The 17543-nt window shown below is 43.3% G+C and overlaps 1 protein-coding gene across 1 annotated transcript in view; it reads left to right on the top strand.

Moving 5' to 3' along the window:
• Nucleotides 1-17543, top strand: part of LOC111969029 (ral GTPase-activating protein subunit alpha-2-like) — a 196638-nt gene that overhangs the window by 143093 nt on the left and 36002 nt on the right. Inside the window, 4 exon segments of the mRNA XM_070445286.1 lie at nt 360-483; nt 1943-2098; nt 12362-12520; nt 15315-15442. Coding sequence (XP_070301387.1) covers nt 360-483; nt 1943-2098; nt 12362-12520; nt 15315-15442 — 567 coding nt within the window.

Here is a 17543-nt window from a genome sequence, read left to right as displayed (position 1 = left end):
CTTTAACCTAACTCCTAACCCTATCCTTAACCTTGTCATTGTAATATTATGTTACGAATTGTAATTGTAATACTATACGTCCTGCAATTCATATTATATTGAATGACTGCTATTACATTTGTAGGCCAATGTAATGTAACCTAACGTAAAGTAATATTTCATACTAAATGAAGTGCCACAGATTTTAGCCAAATATAATTTGTTTTGCTTTTGAGTCCAGGTTACGTTTGGTGGTGTGTAGTTCACATTTCAGAGCACGCTCATCTTAACTGGGCTGAGTGTCGAGGTAGGCACTAAGAACAGTGTAGCTTCACTAGGTCCATTGTTCTAACGACAGGTCTGTGTGTTTGTCTTAACAGCAGGGAGACACACAAGATCGCTGTGTTCTACATCGGAGAGGGTCAGGAGGACAAATGCTCCATCCTGTCCAACAGCGCAGGCAGYCAGGCCTACGAGGATTTTGTGTCTGGCCTGGGATGGGAGGTACACACACACACATACACACACACACACCCCTGCAGCAGGGTTTCCATTAGGAAATTGTGGCGCTGGACATTTGACTGGCAGCATTTTAATTTACCGGACCCATATGCATTGGGTATATAACCCTGATTAGGGCGTCCACCCATGGTGCTCATGATGACATAAATCATATTTAGATTATGGTAATTCATATTAACAGAACATGCAAGTTGAGGATGCAACGATGTGCAGTCCTTACTGAATTATGATGGGCACTTTGAAGTTGTTAGAATAACTGTCCACATTTACTTTTCCTCAGCTAACAAGATGWGTAACAAACAGCAAAATCACTACCTATGTCAATCTACTATCCCCCATGGTAGAAAAGTGTATCTATTCTATTGGTCAGCTTGTGGAGAAAGAAATAGTCTAATCCAAACAGACTCTGGGACAGTTGTGGGACGATAGATCCCACATTCATACAACCAGCAGGCCTAGGCTACATTTGATGCAACAGATCAGAACGTTTAGCTTAAAATGTTGATAAACTTTTATTTCTTCAGATTATAAAAGCATAGCAATAATGCAATTAGCGGGAGAATACCATTGTCAAAAGCACACTGCACATGTGAGCGGTTTCATATGCAACAACTAGCATGGGTTGCTAATATGACTACGATTGTGCCTTTGGCTCCTGGACAATGAAAGAAAGTTGATTAGAAAATAATTGCCTCCACGGATGTGGTCTGATTTTGGCCAGGCTACTTTGATGCAAGGTAAGACATGCCTCATAATATGTAGTAAAATGTATATGTTTTCCAAAAGCGTACTGCCTCCAGCTCATTGTAAAGTGGTGTGTGATGCGCTGATGAAGCCTGCCTTTCGTTGCCTATACATTTACTGTCTGAGATGCTGAAGCAACAGCTCTCGCGCTGTCTGACAGATTTTCTGCTCAAAGGCTCTGTATCTGCATGCTGTACACGTGCAATAAATAAGATACATAACCAATATACTGTACACACGGCAAATTAATTTCACCATATAATGCTAATTAACCTGTAGATCCCTCAAAACAAACCACTGCATTTTTTTCATTGTTGCCCTGTAATCAGGGACTGATTTAGACATGGGACACCAGGTGTCTGCAATTAATTATCAGGTAGAACAGAAAACCAACAGGCTCTGGACTTCGTAGGGTCAGAGTTGAGTACCCCTACTATAGAACTATAAGTATGACTATTCAAATGCATTTACATCGACTAATGAATAGGCTAAAAAGCATTATTACGCAATGGGATTTTTTTCTTTTTCTCCCGGACCGTTGGCCAGCGGCAATTGTATTTATTGGCTTTTCTATTTATTTTTTGGGCCAAAAGCCGGCTATTACCGGCTAGCGGAAACCCTGCCCTGCATCTCGTCTCTCTCTCTGACACACGCACACTGACATCAGGCTCTCCTAACCGTGTTGTGTGTCCCTCAGGTGGATCTAGCCACACACTGTGGCTTCATGGGAGGGCTTCAGAGGAACGGCAGCACAGGACACACTGCTCCCTACTACGCTACCTCCACGGTGGAAGTCATCTTGCATGTGTCCACACGCATGCCGTCCAACTCTGACGACTGCCTCACCAAAAAGGTACTTAATATTACTCCTTCCAGATCAGTGGTTCCCAAACTTTTTATAGTCCCGTACCCCTTCAAACATTCGACCTCCAGCTGCGTACCCCCTCTAGCACCAGGGTCAGCGCACTCTCAAATTTTGTTTTTTGCCATCATTGTAAGCCTGCCACACACACTATACGATACATTTATTAAACATAAAAATGAGTGAGTTTTTGTCACAACCCGGCTCGTGGGAAGTGACAAAAAGCTTTTATAGGACCAGTGCACAAAAAGTAATATAATAATAATCAATCATTTTGCTCTTTATTTAACCATCTTACATATAAAACTTTATTTGTTCATCGAAAATTGTGAATAACTCACCACAAATTAATGAGAAGGGTGTGCTTGAAGGATGCACATAACTCTGCAATGTTTGCTTGTATTGGAAAGAGTCCCAGTCTTAAATCATTTTCCACATAGTCTGTGCCTGTATTTAGTTTTCATGCTAGTGAGGGCCGAGAATCTACTCTCACATAGGTACGTGGTTGCAAAGGGCATCAGTGTCTTAACAGCGCAATCTGCCAAGGCAGGATACTCTGAGCACAGCCCAATCCAGAAATCTGTCAGTGGCTTCTGATTTAAATTCAATTTTTACAGAACCGCTTGTTGCAATTTCAATGAGGCTCTCTTGTTCAGATATCGGTAAGTGGATTGGAGACAGGGCATGAAAGGGATAACGAATCCAGTTGTTTGTGTCATACGTTTCGGGAAAGTATCTGCGTAATTGCGCACCCAACTCACTCGGGTGCTTCGCTACATCACATTTGACATTGTCCGTAAGCTTGAGTTCATTTGCACACAAAAATCATACAATGATGGAAATACCGATGTGTTGTCCTTAATGCAGACAGAGAAGAGCTCCAACTTCTTAATCATAGCCTCAATTTTGTCCCGCACATTGAATATAGTTGCGGAGAGCCCCTGTAATCCTAGATTCAGATCATTCAGGCGAGAAAAAACATCACCCAGATAGGCCAGTCGTGTGAGAAACTCGTCATCATACAAGCACTCAGACAAGTGAAAATTATGTCAGTAAAGAAAACTTTAAGCTCGTCTATCAATAAATAAAGAAATGTGTCAATACTTTGCCCCTTGATAACCAGCGCACTTCTGTATGTTGTAAAAGCATTACATGGTCGCTGACCATATCATTGCATACACGAGAGTTCAGGGGCCAACACATCTTGACCACCAAAGTCCATTTGATGTCACAAAGCTGTCCAGTACTTTAAAAATATCCTCTCCTGTTGTTCTGGTTTCCAGTGGTTTGCAGAAGAGGATGTCTTCCTTAATTGACCCCCCATAAACGTATCGGACATATACCAGGAGCTGTGCCAGGCCCACCATGTCTGTTGACTCATCCAGCTGTAACGCATAGAATTCACTGGCTTGTATGCGAAGCAGTAATTGTTTTAAAGCATCTCCTGCCATGTCACTGATGCATCGTGAAACGTTGTTTGATGAAGTCATTGTCTGTGTAGTTTTTCTGGCCTTTTCCCCCAGCATTGCCCCAGCCAAATCCGTGGCTGCAGGAAGAATTAAGTCCTCCACAATAGTATGGTGCTTGCCTGTCCAGCCACTCGATAGCTCACCATATAAGACGCTGCTAGCCCCTTCTTATTAATGGTATCTGTTGCTTTTATACGTGTCTTACTACTCGAAAGTCATCTTAATTCTTGCTCCAAAAACTCACGTGGCTTAATTTTCAAATTGGCATGTCTTGTTTGTAAATGTCTGCACAAGAGTGAAGGTTTCATCAAGTTGTGAGATAGTAATTTTGCACATATAGCACACTGTGGCTGAGGAAAGGCACTACTCCCAATATAAGTAAACTCCAAATCAATGTAGTTCTCATCATATATTTGCGCGTCTTCGATGGTCCAACGTCCCTGTCTGTTGTTCGGTGCTTTCCCGGGTAAGGGGGCAGTAGCTCTTCGGCTGCATCAGATTCACAACTGTCAGTGTCCAACAAATGTAGAATTACTGATGCTAGCATTAGATATGCTTGTGGAAGCAGAACAACTTGTGTCGTTGACAGGTGCAGTACTGCTGGTAGTGGTAAAGCTGGTATGTGTCTCTGGACGCCTTAGTTTTTTTAACCATTTATCCATTTTCGAGCAAACGGAATGTACAGTAGCTACTTTCGGCTACATTCGGACTGTTAGTGGAATTCCCGCGAGAGAGTAATGGTTAATGTGATTGAATGTTCATTATTTGACTAGGCTACCTGTATTTGACATTGTGTTGTTATTTCGCTGAACACCAGATAGTTTAATTTGATTTTTGGCAGTGAAACGAGCCTACTCAGGCGAGGGAAAAAAACTCACCCAAATGTATAGCCCCATTTGGAAAATATAATTGGACTGTTTGAAAATGTGGGGGGGGGGGTATGAATCACCTTTTATTTGTCGTACCCCCGACGGCATTGCACGTAACCCTGGGGGTTTCTTGCTGGTGAACGTAACAATGGACCACATAGAAAATTCAATATGTCAGATTTTTCTATATTCAGCATTTGTGTTATTATAATTATTATTTATTTGTTTCACCTTTATTTAACCAGGTAGGCCAGTTGAGAACAAGTTCTCATTTACAACTGCGACCTTGCCAAGATAGAGCAAAGCAGTGCGACAAAAACAACACACGTGGAATAAACAAACATACAGTCAATAACACAATAGAAAAATCTGTATACAGTCTGTGCAAATGTAGTAAGATTAGGGAAATAAAGCAATAAATAGGCCATAGTGGTGAAATAATTACCGTTTAGCTATTAAACACTGGAGTGATAGATGTGCAGAAGATGAATGTGCAAGTAGACATGTCCCTTTGTGCATCCTCGGTGACTCTAGGAAGATTTTAACGAACTGAACGCCAACATTTCTCACAGTTTTCACCATCTTTGTAAAGCCCTTGTTATTTTGTTGCTTTGATAGTAATTTCTAAAGATTATTTTTTATTTTATTAGTGATTTGTTTTAAGGTAAAAATAAAACAACAACCTGTCCCTCATTTATGGTCAACACTTACGTCAACTAAACTTTCATTTTAATACGGTGAAACTATTCCTTTTTAAAGGGGCAATCTGCAGTTGATTCATACATTTAGGAATTAATTCAATGTACCCATTGATTCTTGAAGAATATAACTTATAAATGCCTCATGAGCTTAGTTCAACTGTCGTACGCCATCAGAACCTAAAATATAAGCTTATTTTACAAAAGAAAATGGTAAATGTAAAGAAAYACTATACAGCCTCAAAACATGGTTAAAACTATCATTTTGATATCATGCATGGTCTGTCCTTGCATCCATATCACTGTCTATGAATTTGAGTGGTTACATTTGTCCAGCCCTATCCCACTGCTTTTTTTTACTGAAACGGGTKGGGAGAAGGCTTTTAAATGCTGATTGCTGCTCTACATTTTTTCTTTTCAGAAAAGACATTGAACATCTCATAGTCAAATCATAGAGTAGAACCAGCTCACATGCGTTTACACTATTTTGCCACTTTCTGGTGCTTTGTTGTGAAAAAGTGAGCGAGTCGAGCAYAACACGTCAACCCTGTTACCCATAAAAATGTTTTAAAGAATTTTCATTTTTGGTGAATCTTTCATTCAATTGCCCCTCCCTGTTCCACACAACAAGCTTCCATTCCCCYTGTCTCAAGGGGATTTATGGCTGATTTAAGATGATGTTGTCAACGCTGTTACGGTCGACTTTTACTTTATTAGGCACTTACTATAATATTTTTTWTTWATTTAACCTCTTGAGATGGGAAAAAGTGTTTTTCATTCAGTTGAGCATGTGGTCTTTATGACCGATTTGTAAAAATTAGGTAACAAGTTTTTTTTCAACAACTTGGTGGATCGACCCATACAAAAAAAGGCTTCAAACAGTGTATAGAGGGAAATGACTGCAGAACGCTACCCTGTCTATATGTGTGCTGTCTTGGCTCTTCACTCTGTGCTAAGTTGAGATCAGGTGGTGTGACTCCTGGGTTCTGGCATTGATTAGTAAACCCTGGGCAGGCCTGAGGAGTAGAGAGAGAAGCAGGCGTGTGAGAAGGGGCATGTGTGGCTACAGTAATGACTGTGATTCCTGGACCTGTTCCCCCTTCCTGCCCCCCTCCCTGGGTGCAGTGACTGGGGCCCAAATTCAGCCATTAGCTGACCCTGGCAGGGCAGGGGCCGGGCAGATGCCAGCAGGACCTTTTTATCCCATTCCGGCCGTGACGGCGGGAGCGATCGATGGGCGCTGCAGCTGTTTCCCTGGCTGTAGCACACCAGCAGCAGTTAGCATGGAGAAATGAGCTGCAAAGCCCCTGCCCATGCAGCCTATCTTCTCATACGGTGTCCCATGAAGATAGGAAATTCATCAGGTCCTCCTCATATACCACCTCCGCACCACCAACACATCCCTTCCCCCCTCGCCCCAAAAAAGTCCTGCACCGACCCCATACTGAACCTGTGCTTAGTGGCTGCGGAAATTAGTTAGCATGCGCAAGATTCGATTTTGGCTAGCTGGTGTGTGGCACTGGTGTGTGCCGTTGGCCCTCTTCGATTCATTTGACTGGGAGCCCCTGTAATTGCACTCCTCTCCTCCCAGAACCCCGCGCTAGCCACAGGCGACACAGAAATTGGCAGCTCGGCGGCGGGTGTGGAGGCTTAAAGGGGTTGGGAGGGAGGGAGGGGGATGAGATTGGGATGAAAAAGAGGCTTTATCGGCATCCAGGCAGGAAGTTTCTCTGTCATTTTACAAATAAAACGTTCAGCCTCGCCCACCCGCCTGCTCTCAAGTGCGTACTGTGTGTAGTGTTGGGGTGGGGGAGGCTTTCCCTGGCCAGATTGTCTGTCTGAGGGAAAGAAAGAAAGGAAAAAAACGGGCCCCATTTAAACCAGAAAGGAAAATGAGAATGTGAATGTGAATTCCTCCAATCCAATTGTGGGCTTTAGGGCAGAGTGGTGCAGCGCCTAGCAGCAGCTGGCTGTAGTAATGCGGTTGTTGGAGCGACCTGGGAGGTGGGGGTCAGGCCATGTAGGGTCCTTATGTCAGAGCTAGCGGCGCCTGGCCGGCCTCACGCTCACTACCAGCCTCAGGCACCATGGCTTAACTGGGCTGCTGCTCTGCTGTTTTCATAAGGGACTGTACTGCTAAGAGGCCTGCTCTGCTGTTTTTATAWWGGACTGTACTGCTGAGAGGCCTGCTCTGCTGTTTTTATAATGGACTGTACAAAAATGATCAGAACCATGCATAATGCACATTCACTAATAATGACTAACTTATTGTAGCAGGCATTATAGAAAATTAACACAGATCTCATAAACAATCTCCCAAGCACAAGGCCACATGCTAATGAATAGCCAGCTAATATTTTTATTTCAAGTTTAGCCAACTTGGATGTGTTCGCTAGCTAAGGTTGAACAGTTGAATTGTTATGAACACACCCATGTGTCTGTCTCCAACTGTTTTAACAGCATGCTAGCCTGTCCACTTTGTTAAAATGTTGACATCAAGTAGCCTACCTTGTTTCTCAGAATGAGAGTGAGTTGCCAATTCCTTGTAGAATTGTGTTTAAATGCATATTGCACACTTATAACTCAGACTAGACAGCTACTATAGCAGTCTTTGGCTAAAATGCTGCATGCGACAAACTGAGCATTCATTTTCCAGAAGCAATATTCATTGATACTCCTGTTTTAGTAGTGCCTGCTCTGTGTGCAATTTGAAGAKTTGAGACATAAAAAGGGTATGGTTAGAAAGTTGTGGTGTAAATTCTACCTTTAACTAATAATGAGGAGAGGCAAAATCAATTGAGCTTCACCGAGCCGAGGGCCCCCGCAAGACCACTCACGCTCCAGTCCCTCAYTCCACATTATAATTTGCCCTCACAAGGAGTCACCTGCACTCTGGTCCCTCGTTCAATGAGCTTCGCCAAGCCGAGTGCACTSGCGCTCTGGTCCCTCACTCCACATTAACATCACCAGTCCTATGGTGATCAAATCAGTACCACGGATCTGGAGTTTTGGTTGCCCTCAACTGGCTAATTAACAATCAYGTCCAAGGATACCTCACTTAAAACACTCTTATCAACTCAACTCAGTCCTGCTAGTTGCCTCAGCTTTGGCCCTCTTAAGGAAGACCTCGCTCTGAGCGTACCCTCAACAGGGGCTTCAAAAGTATCCACCCGCCCCGTCTTCCTTTTGGATCCTTAGGCGGGTCTCAGTCTGCTCCTGTCAGAAGTGCGGTTTCCTGGGGTCTCAATTTGGAGACCTCTGTGCACAGTTTACCCAGGTCCTCAGAAACGGTCTGCAGGTGGAGGTACACCTCCTGGCAAGCTCGCCAAGAATGTGGTGGAAATTCTACCTTTAAGTAATAATGAGGGGCACAGTCAATAGTCAATCAAGGGTTTTACTTTTATTAAAAACATATTATAATAAGGAGGCTAGTCGCCCCACCCACGCAGGTGAAATGGAGTGAGCACTCCTGTACAAAGAGTACAGGAGCATTTATATAGTCAAGCTACCCCATGCAAGCATCTGCAAAACACGTGACCTATGTGTGGTGTGTGTGTGGTGGTGTGTGTGTGTGTGTGTGTGTGGTGTGTGTGTTGTGTGTGTGTGTGTGTTGTGTGTGTGTGTGTTGTTGTGTGTGTGTGTGTGTGTGTGTGTGTGTGTGTGTGTGTGTGTGTGGTGTGTGGGGGGGGGGGGGGAGACAACTGGGTGAAAAGGTTGCCTCAGTCTGTCGCAACTGAGTGAGAACAATAGGGCCAGAATGATAGGAAGTCACCCAGACATACTTCCTCTAACAGTAGCTCAACGGTTCCCCCAAGTTGGGCAAGCAAGTGCTTTGACTGTCGGGCCAAATTATGTATGGTCGTACTGTCACACACACAAAACATGAATCTTTACCCAGAAACAGGCTCCAAGCAGAACAAGCTCTCATTGGTGTGCAGAATAACACTTTGCTCTGTCTCCAGTGAAGCTAAGAGGAACCAGTTCATTTCTGTCAAGTCTTTGCTGAGTGCCTAGACATCCTGGGTCATTCTACACACACAGACAGTCAGGACAGGCCTCTATAATGCGCATGTAACAGTTTAGCTTCCGTCCCTCTCCTCGCCCCTACCTGGCTCGAAGCAGAGACCCTCTGCACACATCAAACAACTTGACACCCACGAAGCATCGTTACCCATCGCTCCACAAAAGCCGCGGCCCTTGCAGAGCAAGGGGAACAACTACTTCAAGGCCTCAGAGCGAGTGACATCACCGATTGAAACGCTATTAGCGCGCACCACCGCTAACTAGCTAGCCATTTCACATCGGTTACACGCACACACACTTTTCTATCCTATATGAGTTAGTTTATATGGCAATCTCAAACCCAATGCCTAGGCTTAAAAACAGATGTTTTAGTACACATGCATTAGTAAGGTTTAACTTCAAAATGCCCTCACAAAGGTGAACTTCTCTCTCCTCTATTAAAATAATGTTTGGGTGTCCATATGACTGATTCTGTTGGACCAAACCTCAAATTTACACTGAACAAAAATATAAACGCAACATGTAAAGTGTTGGTCCCATGTTTCATGAGCTGAAATCAAAAGTCCCAGAAATGTTCCATACAAACAAAAAGTGTATTTCTCAAAAATGTTGTGCACAAATTTGTTTACATCCCTGTTAGTGAGCATTTCTCTTTTGCCAAGATAATTCATCCACCTGACAGTTGTGGCATATCAAGAAGCTGATTAAACAGCATGATCATTGTACAGGTGCACCTTGTGCCAGGGACAATAAAATACCACTTTAAAATGAGCAGATTTGTCACACCACAATGCACAGATGTTTTGAGGGAGCGTGCAATTGGCATGCTTACTGCAGGAATGTCCACCAGAGATGTTGCCAGAGAATTCAATGTTTGTTTCTCTACCATAAGCTGCATCCAACATAGTTTTAGAGAATTTGGCAGTGTGTTCAACTGGCTTCACAACCTTCAGACCACGTGTAACCACACCAGCCCAGGACCTCCACATCCAGCTGCTTCACCTGCGGGGGGTGCTGAGAAGTATTTATGTCTGTAATAAAGACCTTTTGTGGGGGAAAACTAATTCTGATTGGCTGGGCCTGGCTCCCAAGTGGGTGGACCTGGCTCCCAAGTGGGTGGGCCTATGCCCTCCAATGCACCCTATGCACCCTTGCCCAGTCATGTGAAATCCATAAATTAGGGCCTAATGAATTTATTTCAATTGACTGATTTCCTTATATGAACTGCAACATAGTAAAATCTTTGAAATTGTTGCATGTTGCGTTTGTACTTCTGTTCATTATAAAACATTTGAATAATAAATAAACATTTGAATATAAACAAAATATATTGGTTAGTCCCCCAATTATAATTTTTTTCAGTGTAAATAGTGAGTTGAAACTGCTTGTCAGAGAAAAAGTAGTGATCTCTCATMTTTGTTGTAGACAGTTTCAGGGGGAGAGGCTTGGTATGTGTGTGTAAACAGAGAGGAAGAGTTGAAGCGAGAGGTTTCACTCTCACCCAAGTCTGTCCAAATTAAGCCCAATGCTTTCCCGCCTTTGTCGCTTGCCTTCCCGCCTTTGGGGCAACGACTCCCATTGTTGAGGTGGAGATATGAGCATCTTGTCATTATATACAGATCTCTAGGTTAAATGAGAAGGTGCACAGAAGGAGCAAAGGAGACGAGAYCAAAAAGTTAACGTGAGAACAAGCGGACATAAACACTCAATAATAATAATAATAATTGGATTCTTGCATTTGAAATATCACGCAAAAACCAAAATTCGAATTAATGGAATGAATTAGATATATCGCCAAACCTTGAGGGCCAATTGAACAAGGGCCTTTAACTGAGGCCACACATAGGAGAGCTTCTAGTGCCACTTATAGCTACAGTACTGTGTAGTAGGGACAGGGATGTGATTCGTCCCCTGATTTAATCATCAATTCCTGCTTTTCTGACATCCTCCTCTATTCATATATCATTGAAATCGACCTTCCCACAAACCAATATCCTCCTTTACCGTGATGGTCCATATTGTCCTGACTCCTAATTTCGCCGTGATGCCGCTCTCCGAGGGTGTCTCGGGGACAGTTGGTATATGCAAAAAACACATTTCCAATTCACACATGCTTATAATACATACTTGTACATGTATGAAATAGGACAAATATAAGCACCCACCAAATATTTGTATTGTTATTATTAAACATATTCCCTGGTGTTGKAGAGCTTGCTGAAGGAGAACACAAAGACACATTAGCATTTACCCAGACAGTCCTGCCTCTTGGTTCAACTCATTCTATGTAAAATGTCTAATGGTAATTAACATCCCTAGGATTTTTGTGGGCAACTTCGACATGCATATTCAACATTCTTGGTTCATTTGTCCCTGTCTGGTCTGACCTGCGCCTGTACAGATGAGATGAACCAGTGAGCACGACGTTCAATCAGCGGGTTGTGGATTTGTTTAACATTAAACCATTAGCATAATTAAGGGGTTATAATAGAATGTGCTAATTGCATTTTTTGGGTAGCGAGGGCATGTTTTCTTAATGGCTCATTAGACCCAAGTACATTAGCACATGTTTTCCTCCTCTCTCAGCGAGTCAGTCAGTGAGGAGGCTCAGTCTTAGCAGTCATGATGCCACATGATCAGGGACAGGAGTTATTCCTAATCTCTTCACCTGAGCAGGAAATACTCTGGGGCCCTAACTAGGCCCAGTCTATCCTGGTAAGGTCATGTGGTCAGGGATAAACTCTGCCCCATTAATGATGGGTAAAGACCGGTGAGGTTCGAACGGCTGGTCTTTGCCCATCACTCAATGTCCATGTCAACCACAATACTGGGGCAAGAGTGTTCTTTCTCCTTTCTCGCTCCTATGTCTTGGTTCAAAAATAGAGTTAAAATAACAGTCTGCCAATTTCCTGTAATTTCTGTCCTAACTGAATTTGTATTTATGAATAGAACATGGAAATTGGATGCAATTTGGAGTAAAGTTAATTTCAATGATTGGTTTTAAAATGTTTTTTGTTATTTGAATTTCCAATCAAAGTTGAAATTAGAAGATGTTTTACATTGTCACAACACCCAGAGCTGTGGTAATAGCTAACCTAAATATATATTTGTTTTTTATAGTAATGACTATGTTTTTTTCTAAACGTGATCACCGTAGCTAGCCATGTCTAAAGCTTGTGATTTGTTCCGGTGCAGCTGCGTCACCTGGGAAACGATGAAGTTCACATAGTGTGGTCGGAGCACAGCAGGGACTACCGGCGCGGCATCATCCCCACTGACTTTGGAGACGTGCTGATCATCGTGTACCCCATGAAGAACCACACGTTCTTCATCCAGATCATGAAGAAACCACAGGTACTACAGATCAGCTGGTTGGCTGCTCTGAATACTCAATGCAAAACCAATATGGTAGTTTGTCACAATGAGATTTCAGAGTTTGCTTCTACACTTGGTTTATTATTTTCCACTAAATCCATGTCTGTAATGGGTGGTGTCATAGACTATTTTACTTGTCTTTTTTACATTAAACAAATATAATGGGTGTTATTTTCACAATTTTTCTACTAAAATTGATCAAACACATATTCCAGCACTGCTCCAATCTATCTGACTTTCTCAACAAACCCATCTTAACTCTCTTTCCCGGGGGTCCCACCAAACTAGCTTGTTGGTTTAGTGGGTTAACTGTCTGCCTGTCCAGCTGTGTGACTCTGAGATGGAAAGTAATGCCCTCCTCTTCCACTACAGTGCATCACCATCACTGTGGGTATGTGCTAGAGAACAACCGATATGGATTTATTAAGGCCAATGCCGATACCGTTTTTTGGGGGTCAAGGAGACCGATGGACAATATCGTTAAATTTGAACATTTTGATGACCAAACCGGTATCTTGTTTTTCAAAGTGCTGCCGCCTGTATATGGACATTGTTTTGCCGAACAGTAAATTAATGAACACTTTCAATATGTCTACATGCCTTGTGTCATTTTCAAGTGTGCTTAAGCTAAATGATATGCAGCAGGAGTAGGTAGCTAAGAAGATGCTGTCCAGCCAGAGGTTCCTCAAGGACAGCTAGCAATGAACGAGTAAGTGGTGCCGGCTTGCAACAGTTTGACACGGGGCAAGTGCGCTTGCGCTCCATAGAAGACATCGGCTGCRCTAATCCTCAACGGCCGATAGACTAGCAATGGCTAATATTGGCCAAAAATATTGTCCCGACCAATTATCGATCGTTTGACAGTGTCTGTCTCTCAGCTAGCTTTCTTCTTGGCGGCTGCTGTGTTCTAAACCGCTGCACAGTGCACACAGAGCTATAGCTGGTTTTAGTGTGTCGGGTTTTATTGTGTCGAAGCGAAAGATTTCTCATTCCACTGACCTGCCAGCAGGACTCTGCCAACCTGTAGATGATGTCCACTGCCCTGTCTGGCCATCCACCTAATATCCCAATATCCACACAGACGGACAGAAAGACATCATTAAAACCTCTTATGAATCCCTTCACACGCCAATCCCTTTAGCGGGATTGATTTGACAACATCCAGTGAAATGGCAGCGCGCCATATTCAAACTACAGGAATATCAATATTCAACACTCACGAAAATCTAYGTGTAATACATCAAAATAAAGCGTAACTTCTTGTTAATCCAGCCGCTGTGTCAGATTTCAAAAAGGCTTTACGGCGAAAGCAGACCGTGCGATTATCTGAGGACAGCGCCCCGCATACAAACACATCAAAATCATATTTCAACCAGGCAGGTGCGCCACAAAAGTCAGAAATAGCTATATAATTAATGCCTTACCTTTTGAAGATCTTCTGTTGGCACTCCAAAATGTCCCAGAAACATCACAAATGGTCCTTTTGTTTGATAATGTTCTTCTTTCTGTCCCAAAAATGTCCATTTATTTGGCGCGTTTGATTCAGAAATACACCGGTTTCAACTCGCCCAACATGCCTACAAAGTATCTAATAAGTTACCTGTAAACTTGGTCCAAACATTTCAAACAACGTTCCTAATCCAACATCAGGTACCCTAAAACGTAAATAATCAATACAATTTAAGACGGAATAAATTGTTTCCAATACAGGATAAAAACAACGTGAAGCGCGTTCCAGTTCACCAGCACCAAAACAGTAGAGTCCACCTGGAGTGACACTTACAATGAATAGCACTACTTCTTCATTTCTCAAAAGAAAAACATCAACCAATTTCTAAAGACATTTGACATCTAGTGGAAGCAATAGGAACTGCAACCAGGTTCCTCATAAATGGGGCTTCCCATAGAAAACAATTGGAAAACACAATGACCTCCAAATTTTTTTTATCTAGATGGATTGTGGGTTGGGGTTTGGGGATTTGGGATTGGGGTTTCACCTGCCAAATCAGTTGTGTTATAGTCACAGACATTATTCTAACAGTTTTAGGAACTTCAGAGTGTTTTCTATCCAAATCTACCAATTATATGCATATCCTAGCTTCTGGGCCTGAGTAACAGGCGGTTTACTTTGGGCACGCTTTTCATCCAGACGTCAAAATACTGCCCCCTAAAACCACCCAGTCCTCAGTCCAAACCTCCACCATACTCAGAACCCCTCTCATTCTTATTCTATGGTGTTCTAGAGCTAGATGTCAGTTTGAAGTGCGTTACAATCATTGAAGTGGAGGGACTTTCTGTATAATGAGCTATTCCATGCAGAGTAGACAGCAGGGTTTATGAAGGGGCTCTGACATTCACGTCACATTCCAGGTCAACGATAATTCAACTCAGCAGATTTAAGATCTCCCCAAAAACCCATGAGCAGACCCGTGTGACACACACACCAACCACACACACATATGCGTGCTGCTCTCAAACACAGAGAACTGCCATTGTATTTGTTCAATAAAAGTTTTCTCCGGTATCGACAGTCATTTCTCTTACTCTACATTGATTTGCATTAGATGTGTGTGATTGTCATGCTAAATAACAAAACTCAAACCTTAATCACTCAAACCTGTGCCCAGTTGAGATGTCTCACGCATTTCATATGATTTTATGACTTAACCAGCATTTTTTTATAGCATTTTATCTGAATAATATAACATGTTAACTTTCTTCGTATTTGTTTCTTTCTGCCTCTATCCCTCTCTCTCCCTCCTTTCCCTTGTAGGTCCCTTTCTTTGGGCCTTTGTTCAACGGGGCCATCGTAACTGGAACGCTGCTGCCCAGCCTGGTGCGCGCCACCTGCATCAACGCCAGCAGAGCTGTCAAGTCCCGCCTGACGCTCTACCAGAGCTTGTATCCTTTCTGTTCACTCTTTACTCTGTTGCCTCTACCTTTCCTACAGTCCAGTCTGATCACAGAGCTTCAGCAGGTAGGTAGGCCAAGGAAGGGTATCTTTTTATATTCAAAGATAGATAGATGGATAGATCCTGACCAATTACCTATCTATCTAGCATTGTGAAGATTGTGAGAAATAACAGAAATACAAAAAAAACTTTTATATACAGCTAGCTAGCTGTATATAAAAGTTTATTTGTATTTCCTCACAATCTTCTTCACAATGCTCATATGAAAGAATTTAAATTATAAACGGGTCGATTGTTTTGATAACGGCATTAGCACTGCCAGTGGTTTGCCCAGGCTATTTCACATGTGGATCGTGTTGGCTGATCTGCATGGTTGAGCGCTGACACTGATATTGATGCACTGTCTGATTTGCATACAGCGATTAGCTGCGCACTGGGTTGAGGTGTGTTGCACAGCCCGCAGTAACATGTGCAGATGCATGTGGCTGTCTAGGTCTGTAGTCTAGGTCTGTAGTGGTGATCTTATGTGTAACCTGTCTGTCGTCATGTATCATCTACTGAGTTTAGACGACAGCAGCAGAGAAATGACTGTCATTAACCCCTCCCCTCCGTCCCTATAACAGCCTGCCTGTTGTTAAGGGCCTGACTCCAGCTGTACATGTCAGTTGGTTTAAGACAAGCGTAATCAGTGACGGAGATTAATTTGCATGTGAATGAGGGGAGGACTGAGAGAGGGGAGGAACGTTGTTTTTTGGAGCGGGCTTCGGGGGGGGGGGGTCTAATCTCCCATAAAGCCTTGCTGCTCTGCTCCTCCCTGGACAGGAACAGGGTATACAGACTAGCCTCACCATCACCACAGTATCTCTCTGCCGGTCACTATGGAAACACCCAACCTCCAGCTTTTGAGGTTGGATCCAAGTTGTGCATATCTCATTGGTTTGCGGTGTGTAAGAAAAGAGGGCAAGGGGAGTGGGCAGTAATGGCAGAGTTGTTTTTAAGGTGAAAACATGCACTGTTTTGGGGGCTACATGTGCGGCTATACATACTGTGTGTTTGATATTTGTAGAATTTCTATGCTTGCGTGTATGTGCATGCACACGGGTGTGTGTGTGTGTCCCCATCACACCCACCCATCAGCGAGCCTCATATCAGCCCCTCTCAGGGTCCCTGGGGGCATCAGTGGGACAGCAGAGTGACAGATGCCGGTTACCAGACGCCAAGTGAATTACTCCAGGGTGAGATGGTTTGAGCTGCCACAGGCCTGCCTGCTTGCACTGGAAGCCCAGGGGAGGGGAGCCAGCACTGGGCTGGGAAAGACCAGGCGTACCTGGCATTCCTTAGCAGGTGGAGAGCAACACGACAGCTGTATCTATGAGATGAGATAAGCGCTGGCCTGGGCTGGCTAGGCTGACGCGTTGGCAGTGTGAAGCAGCCAGCCAGGCTGAGGCCCCACATACTGCAGGTCTGGAGGATGAGCTGACAAATGGAGCCTCCCAGCCAATGGATGCTGGTAGTGCCAACTGGTTTCTGTGTGTGTCTGGGCCTCCTGGCTGGAAGACTTGGTGAAGAGAAAAGGATTATGTTTAAACAAAAGAATCGTCATGGGGGTGATGAGTCTGTTTTATCAAGGCAGGAAGCAAACACACACACACACACAAACTATGTTGTAAAGATATTTTTATTTCTTTAATCCTACCAGCAAATGAAGTTCACTCTATTTTCTGAACAATGTTTGAAATGATACAATTTAAAATGCTATTTGAGATGTATTACCTCAACAAAGAGCAGTAATACCTGAACTAAATGATTTATCTAGACTTGAGCCACAGGCAAGACCCATTCCTTCCTCTGATTATGTCACAGAAATGGCTGCTGTTGTAAATGTTTTTTGTACAAGTCAGAACAGTGACCTGTCTGTTTGTGTAGCAGAGATTAAATCCCTATCCAGCGTTTCCCCCTCACAATGCCCCGGCACTTCTCAATCTGCTGTTTGTAGCCAGGTCACTCTTCAAGGTAATTCGTTTAATATTTCTTCAATGAGAAGCCACATGACCCCTGTGCATCCAAATAAAGGCTGGCCTGGCGCTGTG

The sequence above is a fragment of the Salvelinus sp. IW2-2015 genome, linkage group LG9 (assembly GCF_002910315.2).
Source record: "Salvelinus sp. IW2-2015 linkage group LG9, ASM291031v2, whole genome shotgun sequence".
NCBI classification, from domain to species: domain Eukaryota; kingdom Metazoa; phylum Chordata; class Actinopteri; order Salmoniformes; family Salmonidae; genus Salvelinus; species Salvelinus sp. IW2-2015.
This window is presented reverse-complemented; position numbering and strand designations above follow the sequence as displayed.